The 9,823-nt window shown below is 35.8% G+C and overlaps 1 protein-coding gene across 4 annotated transcripts; it reads right to left on the bottom strand.

The window, feature by feature from the left end:
* Positions 1-3,954: 3,954 nt before the first annotated feature.
* On the bottom strand, positions 3,955-9,036 carry LOC118049348 (type I inositol polyphosphate 5-phosphatase 4). 4 transcript variants are annotated; one of them, XM_035059330.2, is made up of 13 exons: positions 8,208-9,036; positions 8,021-8,108; positions 7,563-7,659; positions 7,333-7,420; positions 7,138-7,242; positions 6,423-7,041; positions 6,142-6,260; positions 5,953-6,061; positions 5,667-5,815; positions 5,166-5,466; positions 4,566-4,639; positions 4,363-4,476; positions 3,955-4,226 (listed from the first exon to the last, which is right to left on the bottom strand). In XM_035059330.2, exons 1-10 carry the CDS (start codon positions 8,228-8,230, stop codon positions 5,241-5,243), a joined length of 1,623 nt encoding a protein of 540 aa, XP_034915221.1. In that variant the 5' UTR covers positions 8,231-9,036; the 3' UTR covers positions 3,955-4,226; positions 4,363-4,476; positions 4,566-4,639; positions 5,166-5,240. The 4 variants fall into 4 exon arrangements, with proteins under 4 accessions (XP_034915221.1, XP_034915218.1, XP_034915220.1 ...); XM_035059327.2 differs by having other exon boundaries at positions 6,142-6,335; positions 8,208-9,033; XM_035059329.2 differs by having other exon boundaries at positions 6,142-6,335; positions 7,591-7,659; positions 8,208-9,031.
* Positions 9,037-9,823: the final 787 nt, after the last annotated feature.

Raw genomic sequence — 9,823 nt, 5'->3', positions numbered from 1 at the left:
AATCAACTCAAATAAATTTACAACAAATAAATAACACAAAAAAATAAACAACAACATCAAATAAATAAATCAACTAAAAACAATTTTCACCTAACCTAGAAAACCTATTCAAAACCCATAATCTAGCAATAAATAAAATAATTTAATTAAAATTGAACAATAAAGTTGAAAAAAAATCCGACTAAAATCCAATAAAATTGATCTCATATGAAAAAATCCTACAATAAAATTCATACAATTATTAAGAACAAAAAAAAATAAAAAAAAAAAATAAAAAAAATATAATGCAAAAAAAAAACCACAAAAAAAATCTTACCTTAATGTAATTACGAGTGAAGTTCAGAATAAAAAAGAAAAAAAAATCATAAAGCATGTTAATTAAAAAGAAACTAAAAAGAGAAAAGAAAATGAGAGGAGAAGACATACATGCATGTAGAGAAGAAAAGAAAAAAAAAGAAAGGAATGTTGGTGTTTTTTACATAATAATAATAATAATAATAATAATAATAATAAGAGACGTGTCTGTTATGAAATGAAAGATTTTAGTCTTTTTATTGAGATATTTTATCGATAGATAATTAAATATTAATATTTAAATCATTTCGTCGGTGATTCTATCTATAATATTTAATTAAAATTTTTAATTTAATAAAAAAATTCTAGAAACCCCTCAGATATCACCGATGACTTTTCAATCCATTAGTGATCCCATCTGTAATATTTAATTTAAAATTTTAATTTAATTAAAAATTATCAGAACCCCCCCGGATATCACCAATGACTTTTCAATCCGTCAATAATTTTGTCTGTAAAGAACATTACTTAATAATGCAATTGAAAAGTGAATAATTTCAGAGTTTTCTGGAAAATACCGATGAAATTAACATGTCGGTGATATCCTTTATAATTGACATAATGAACAATGTTAGAGAGAAGTAAACAATTTACCAACAAGTTTACGAGTAAATTTTACATGACATGTCAACATATTTTTTGATTTTGTTTTAATTATTTTTTTTTCAATGTAATTCTCTTAGTATATATCAAGAGAATATTTTCATCAATATTTATCGATGGATATAACAAGAGAATATTATGTTAATCAAATTTATTGTTATTTATCGATAAAAGTATTATGTTGGTGTTTTTGTTTGAATTTTTCAATTTTCTAGAAGTGAATGGTGATTCACTTGTTGAAGAAACAATCACAAATCAATATTCTGAATCCCAGCTTTTCTTCAAGATAGACAGATCCATGCATACGTTTCTTTTCCATCCGTTCATCCAAGCAAACCCCTATTATCAATAATAAAATTGATACAAGATTAAAAGTAAATTAATTAATTTTTTTAATGATATATAAAAGATATTTTCGAAGCAAGCAATGCGTCAACCACAACTAAACTAACCATCTTCTCGAATGATCTTAAAAGTGCAATCTATGATTTTCCAATATATGATTTCCAAGAAGAAAAGGGTAAAATTATTATACCCCAATAAATCAATAAAATAAAATAAAGACAACTAGTGTAATAAAATAATTTGGATATAAAAATACTCAATAATCAATCATATGTTAAAAAAAAAACTGTTAAATCAGATTAAATGAAGTTTCTAGAAGATTCATTTACATGATTTTGTTTTTTTATTGGAAAATTCAATAAATCTTGAACTATTAACAATAAACTAAAAGGAGTGGTGCTTTTACAAAATACTATTAATTTTAATAGTGTTTTTTTTTTTGCCTTATATTTTTTTTTTCAATTTCATTTGTTAACATTGAGTTGATTGAGAATTGAGCTTCATAAATTATTTTGATATGTTTTATATAGGGTTATCATGTTTTTATAATCTAAGTTATGGATCTGACAAGTTAACCCGAATTGATTCAAATCAATACAATATGTTATTAGTTTAATATATTTTATTAAAAAATATCATCTTTAGTTTTTATGAGTTAAACTATTTTTTTATTATTTGTGCTTGAATTATCTTTGAATCCATCAAATTGATGAGATAATAATGCATTAATTTGTGTATCATTTTAATATTTTTTTTAAAAAAAAAACTAAAAAAAAATATTATTCAGGCCACGGTCGCATATTGAGGGCTATAAATGTAGTACAACCTATATGAATAATCCACCCACATGAAATTATAATTAAAAAATAGTATGGGTTCATTAAAGAAGACTATGGATATCTCGTCTTTATTGTAATTGGCAAATCATTATTATCAAAACACTAAACAGAGATGCTGTTGGGAGAAGAAAGGAAAACCCACTAAATACAAAAAGGAAGCACGAAAACTGAAGCAGAGAATCTTTACGTACAGATAGTTTATTATTCCAAGCAGACCGTCCTTGTAAGAATAGCAGACGCCACATGGCAGAAAATGTTGGGCTACGCTCTAGTCTATGTGCCGCACTATACTATGATGCCTCACATTTTGCCACGTATATTCTGTCCCCATGTACACGAAAACACCCTTTCATGCTCCCTCGCCCGTCAACCCAATAGTAGACAGCATCTGGAAAAGAAACCCTCGATTGAAAATTGATCTTTTTCCTCTTTGCTCTTACAGATAGATTTGGGACCTTCTGTTAACATTTTTGGATCTTATCGTCTTCAACATCTTAGAAGAAAGTGATAACAGTATTAAAAAAGCAATGGAATCGCCATCAGCAACGACAGACGGGAGTGCCAATGGAGCACAGATGGTTCCGATATAGTTAAGCCAAGGACGGGAAGAGGGAAAGCAACGCTCCGAGATAGAGAATGGGATGAGAAAAGGAAGGGGAAGAGGGCACAGAAAACAGCGTGGGATAGAGAGACGGTGACTTGTCCTAAGAACAAATATCAAAAGACCCTTTGGTTCTGTGCATTCCTTTATTTAACTTTCAACCCTTTTCACTCGTCTTTGCTTTGGCAAGAAAATCACCGTGCTGCATTAGAAAAACAACTCGAGTTATCATTGCTTTTGATGTGCTATTCCTCGATTTGAAGTGACCTGTGCCAGTCGACCATTTCAAAAACTCGCTCTTCCTGATTGTATAAAATAAAATAATAAAAACATTGAAGACTATGCTTTTCCTCCCTGGTTCATGCACGCAAAAATCATTAAAAGTTATTGCAGGGAATATTCGATGACTTGGATTAGCTAATTCTTGGTGATTGAGCTAAAATTTTGATAGAGTAGGCTTCGATGCGGGCATTCTTGGAGGATCAAAAGAAGAAACATGGGCGGTGGCACCTTAGTCCTCTGCTCATACTGGTAGGTGGAATGAAACAAGGATTGGCGTTGTAGGTCCAAAGACATCACGATACTGCACCTTGTTTAGTTTGGTTTGATTGAACAAAGTGTTGCCTGATAATGCGTGAGGGGGTACGTTTTGGAAACTAACTGGAGTGATTACGTAACATCTGTTCCATAAATTTCTTGCTTCTGGCAATCTAGGACAGACAGACCAGTAAGCTGCACCAACTTCTGGCAATCCAGTGAAGATTAGTTACCAACGCATTAGATTTGAGTCCCGACTTGAGTAAGATAGGGTGCGAACACGCTTGACACCCCACACTTCCGAGTGACTACTACACCTATAGCTAGAGCATAAGCTCTCGAAAGCAAAACAGGGAGCACTGCTTCATGTTGGGGATTGACGGGGGCGATTTTGTCCATAGAAAAGCTTTACAGCACTTCTTGAAAGAGGAATAGTGACCGGAGAAAATAGTAAAGTTAAAACCTGCGTACATGATGATGACTTGCTGATAACCAACCTGACATGCCTATAAGAAAGCACAAAGCCTGTGCTTTTCTACTCTCTTTCATTTCATTGTCCTGTTTAATTTTCAGCTAGTGATGAGGGGAAAGATAAAGTAACAATGAGATGATCAGAGCGAGTTACTTTTCTTTTTCAGTAAAATCATTAGCAGCAACAGAAAAGGAAGCCTCATATAACTCAGAAGTTATACCTCTCTTTTAAGCACATTTGCAATGAGTATGCATCACATTCCCACTTCTTTTACCATCTCCCCGAAGTAGTATAGAAAGCAAGATGGAAAGAAAAAAAAAAAAAACATTTACAAACGACTGTTCATTCTCCTATCTTCTTTTGGTGTCGGATATTTCCCTTGATTTCATTTACGCTCTCTTTTCTTTTTAATTAAAGAATTGTCAGCAAATTAGATCTCTGAACAGCTCCTGGACACAGCAAGTGCTCTGTGCTCCTGCAAAAATTGTAAGGAAAAATTACTCAAGTACTCGACATGTTTCTAGTTCTATTTTGAAGTTCAAAGTCTGGGTGGTGTACAAAATATTAATAAAATAGAGTACCAAATCATAAACAGATTAGCTTTTGTTTACCTTATAATATGATAAGAAGCACAATATATTGTTTTGAGCTAGCAATGGTTGCATTTTCCAATTAGGACATTTAGTGGTGATGGAGGTTTTCGACAATATATACAAAATTCGCGCCTATTGACATGAGGAAAAAGGCATGCTGAGAATTAGACTAATAAGTTGAGGAACAAGAAGTATAATCAGACTGAAAGTGAAGGACCGACCTCCATTTGGGTTGTAGGCAACAGAATGTCTCCATCACTGCTGAGGTGGAGTCAAATAGTAGAGCAGCGCCCACCTACAGCAAAATAAGAGACCGAATCATTAATAAGAATAACAAGAAGCAAGAGGGCGTTTTCAACCAAAAACTGTAGTCCAAAAGAAGACAAGGTCTGCAAAAGTGCTTTCAAAAGTTATGCACGGTACATTCTCTATTCATCTTGGTTGCGTTCAACTAATCCATATTTTTATAGGAAAAATATCAGCATTCAGTTTGCCCTAGAGACGCTAACTTTAATACTTCAAAGTTGTAAATAGGAAGATGGCATAGAGTCCCCTAATAATCACACGTTTTCAAGTTAATATCAGAAGCTTTGCGTTCTTTTCATGAGGACAAGACAAGAAATTATGACAACATATATGACAAGAACTTACCTGGCTAACTGAGGACAACATTAGGGTTATACAAAACATCTAGCTAGCATGAAGACGCAGTCCAGCAAATAGAGCATGAAATCTAAGGTAAATTATAAGGTGAAACAATTCTTGAAAAAAAGGTGAATCTGCAAGAATAAGCTAGATACCAACTGGTTGTGTCAGGTTACCTGGGACACAGTGCAGTCAACCCTGTTTTACTTGAACACACTAGCAAGCAATGTTGGTGATTTGCGTGTCCATCCTCAAAAGAAACTGAGTTCGGTGTATCCATGTGAGTATGGCAACAGCTCTTCTACCTCAATTCTAGAATTGGAACAACTCGTGCTTCTCTTGATTCGGCCACGATTTATAGATTCAACCTCAGCTAAAAATACACCATAAACTGGTCTGTGATCTGAGAACCTTGACTCCCCACGTACATAAGATAACTGATGGAGGCCCTTTCCATACCACAGTATACGATCACACCTACATTTGTACATAGCCTGATTATTTGTATGTCATGAAACTCAAGCATATTCCATTCACATAGTCCCATGAAGATGTTACACAGTTTGTTTAAATTTTCTCTGTACCAAAAAATAATTTCTTTTCACAATTTTCTCTGAATGAAAATTCTCTCCCCTTTTTTTCCTTATTCTGAAGAAGAGGGGGGGAATGGAGATTACCATGCGGGAGTTCTTCGTTTCTCCTTTAGGTGCCTATCATCCCCTGCATATCTATCTGAGTTATTGGAATACTTGTATGTAGGAGGGAAATAAATCTTCCCTTCACTCCATCCATCAAATACCCGCCCTCGTCTCTGCTCTATCCGAAGCTGAAAGTAAGAATTATCAAATGTGGTTAGATTGTGCAGCTCTCATCGAAGAACCACAAAACCCTTTCCAAGTGGGGAATAAAACAGCACATAATTGTATATGCATCAGAAGAATATCTAAGATTTTAGGTGCATGCCTGGTCATTCTCTAGCAATGCTCTCCAGTTGTGCATCTCGACAAGCGTTTTCACAGCATAATAAGACAAGGCAACCCGGTAATTCAAATCACCTACCCAAATAACTCGACTGCCAAGACAAAGAAGATTGAGACACGGTATGTTTATTGGATAAAAAATAAAGAGGAAATGTCTTAGAAAATGCCTTACTCATGCTCTAAAATTGTTTGAGGGGAGTATTTGTCTCCCCTATCATGAACTCTAGGAAACCTAGTCTTCCTAAGGATCTCCATAACGTCAGAGTTTCTTCGCAGCTCGTCTCCCTCCTTCTGCCCAGATGTCAAATGACTACAGATGAAGCAAAAGCTTGTTTGGTGCAATGACATGCTAATTGAAATTGAGCCCTGGAAAACCCCGAGAGAATAAGAATGGTTTTTTGCCCCCTAGTTCATCACAATTTTGCTCTCAAATTCATAGGAAGGAAAATGTACCTTGTTTCCAAGATATCCCATCAATCCTCTGCCCACACAAGACACTTTGAGGTTGCGAATGTCATCTCTGAGATCGCTCTTTACCCATACTGTTAGAAATATCCCAACCATTTGTTTACTGGCCACCAAACAGTATCTTGACTGACCTATTTGTCTTTCTCTATCCTCCATTGACAAGGATCCACTGTACTCAATAGGTGCGTATTGAGTAGCACCTGGTGAATCCCCTGGTCCATTGTCATCATCAGAGGAACCCCATTTGAAATTAGGATCATAATCACTTGGTCTATTCCCAAGGATAACCCTGTCACAGACACTAAAACGTCGATCAAGTCTAGGTTGTGCCATCTCCATGTCACCATCCATTCTCATGCTGCGGCTCAGGGACTGAAAGGAACGGCGATGGAAGAATGATGAGGCTTTCTGCCTCGTTGATCCCTCAAAGTCTGCATCCAATTCTACAATGGGGTCAGAGATTGGTGAAGGAGTATGGTAACCACAACTGCTGCCAGGAAGACTATTTAGAGTCTTTCTAATAAGAGCTAGCCATTTTTTGGCCGGTCCATTGTCTTCTGTGCCCAAAACATTTCCAGCATTCAAAGGCACAATTTCTTGAAACCTGGAACCGATGAGATCAAATAGATTAGCTTAGTATTACAACAAAGCTGGTTGCCTTAAACAGATGAGACAAAAAAGAATTGGTTATTTGACAAACCCAAGAACATAAATATCAGCAGGGGGTGAAGTGTGAAGCCAATCCTCAAGGTTCAAATGACTTGGAGGAGATTTTCCAGCTACATTCCATGTTGCTACAAATATCCTGCACTCACATGGTAATTGAAACACGATAAAAAACAAATCTTAGCAGGAATCAAATCAAGGCAACGCCATGGTTAAGAATTGGCCATGCCTATATTGGTTCACATCTGTAACTTGTGCAGCATCAAGGTCTATTTTGCTTCGCTGAACTCGATCAGAGTGCCTCTTGGACGATCTCTCTGCGCTTCGAAGTGAGGGGGTTTGAGAAGAACATTTGAAAAAACAAAGGGGAAAGATAAATGAAAAGGTACGACACACTAATAATTATCATTATTCCTTTAATCAAAACTTTGGAGGTTAAAAGAGTGCCGTGGTTCAGACCAATACTGGGAGGTTTCTGATACTGAACCTGTTTTGCTTTTCTTGATGGTGCGTGCTTCTCTCTCTGAGAAGCTGTGCCTCCAATCCTCGCCACCACCTGAAAAAGAAATGCAATAAAGTAGTTAAAGCTGTGCTCTTTCCACTGCCAAATGCATCAATCAAACATATTCAAACAGCACAAATATGAATACTCTTTGCTATGAAGAAAAACAAAACATTTTTTAAATTCGAAGAGGAAAGGAACAAATTGGCAGATCTTGAACTGCAGATGGAAATAGCAGGACCCCATTAATCCAAAAACATTTTTATTGCAAAAAACAGATAGTGATGCAGGAACAGAAATAATGCTAAGTATTCAGGGTCTAGAAGAATCCAAATCCAACTCAGCAACAAGTTTCTTGGACGGAAAGGGCCAAGATTCCCCAAATCCAATAATAAGATAAAAGACCAATAATCACCTCCATAAAGGACATCATCAGCTTGAAATTCCTCAGCTTTGCTCTTGATATTGAACCACTTCTTGACCAGTGTCTTAGGCCATGAAAGCTTCACCAATAACACACACACAAATTAAGTTGGCAATTAGAGAGAGCATAAATGCATTAAAAAAGATTCAAGGATTTTCTTATTGGCATTTTCACAAACCTTGCTCTTTTTCGGGTTCTCATCTCTCATTGTTTCACAAATTCATATAGCTCTCCAGATTATATTGCAACACTGGCAAAATTTAAGTCCCTCTTTGTTAAACCGTGGCTTTATATTTCTGGGTTTGCGTAGAACAGAATGTGAACGTTGAAAAAAATAGAATCTCAAGAAATTCAAAGAATCTTGAAACACGATTTTATTTTTCTTGAACAATCCAAGAACAAGTCCAAGCTCTTGTTTTTCAAATAAAGACAGAAGTTCAGTGATTTCTTAAAGGAGAAGAAGAGAAAAAAGGACAACGCTCTGTTCCTCTGGTTAATGAAGAGAACTACATAAGAGTCAACAAGAAAAGCCCCAGCTCCTCTGCATCTTCTACGCAAAAGTGAATAAGAATCCAGTTTTCTCTTCTATGTCAAGCCCCAGAGGAAAAGAAATAGAAACTGAAGGAGAAGCAATTAAAACAGAAACCAACAGAAGAAACAAGTAAAGAGAGAGAAAGAGAAAGAGAAAGAGAAAGAGAGAAGTGATGCGTGGAAGAAAGACTATGAGACTATAAGACTACAAGACAATGTAGAGAGTAGGGAGAGATAGAGATAGAAATATAGTGTTTTTTCTTTTCAATATAACAAGCAAAAAAAAAAAAAAAAACTCGTTTCTTCTGGGTAGACAGGCAAAGCATCGATCTTGAAGAGAGAATAAAGTGTAAGGTGTTTTAGGGAGTTAAGACTTAAGACCGCCCCTATCTCTCTAGCCTTTTTTAATCTTTTTTTACTGACCCCAAAAACACTCGAGGACCAGCCAATTAAGCTTCTGGTTTTGGGACGTGAAGGCAAGAGCCAGTTATACTCAGTCACCTGCTCACATTACTAGTACCCAAGTCACACCCAAAAAAAAAATATGTTGCTTCTGTTTTTGTGCATTGACAGCAAGGAGATCCTCTTCCTGCCTTCGGTCTGTAAAGTTGGGTCTGATTTCTTCTAACATGTACCCAAGGCAGTACTAATTCCTACATTTGGTGTTCTGTTCTCATTAAAGAGTTAGTTACCGGAAGAAACAGAGATAAAAAGAGTTTGTTTAAGTTTAATTTACGTGTGATTTTTTTGGGTTTGAGAGATTTTATGTATAGGGTTTAGCTTTGGAAGCAATGTATCTCCTAGAGAAAACCTTGTTTGCTGCTTTTTACCAGTCCCTGTGCTGGTCTGCCATGGTAATTTTGATGCTCTTTTTGACTCAATCTAGACTTATGCCCAAGAGAAACAAGGCAATTGTGCTAATCCGAGGCTTTTTATTTCTTCCAATTCCATGTCTTCTAAAGCATTAACTCGTTTTCATGCATGGGCTAAAGCAAAGTTTTGTGCTTTGGGAGCCCCCTGGTGGAGAGGTATATTTGTTTACATAGATGTTGGATCTTGTTAGGACATCAAGGGTCCCAATCTCTACTTCAACTCACTCTAACTATCCCACGCGATCTCCTAGGGTTATGTGCAAACTCCATACATTATGCCAGTTTAGTAGCTAGCCAGAACATATTAGTTTCTTGGTTTAAACCCTCCAAAATGACAAATCTCAATCCCACATGCTGCATGTGGGAGACACTGTCTGCGTGGGTCTGAGTT

This window comes from Populus alba, chromosome 2 (genome assembly GCF_005239225.2).
Source record: "Populus alba chromosome 2, ASM523922v2, whole genome shotgun sequence".
Taxonomy (NCBI): domain Eukaryota; kingdom Viridiplantae; phylum Streptophyta; class Magnoliopsida; order Malpighiales; family Salicaceae; genus Populus; species Populus alba.
Note: the sequence above shows the minus strand (reverse complement) of the source record. Positions and strands in the feature narration are given on the sequence as shown.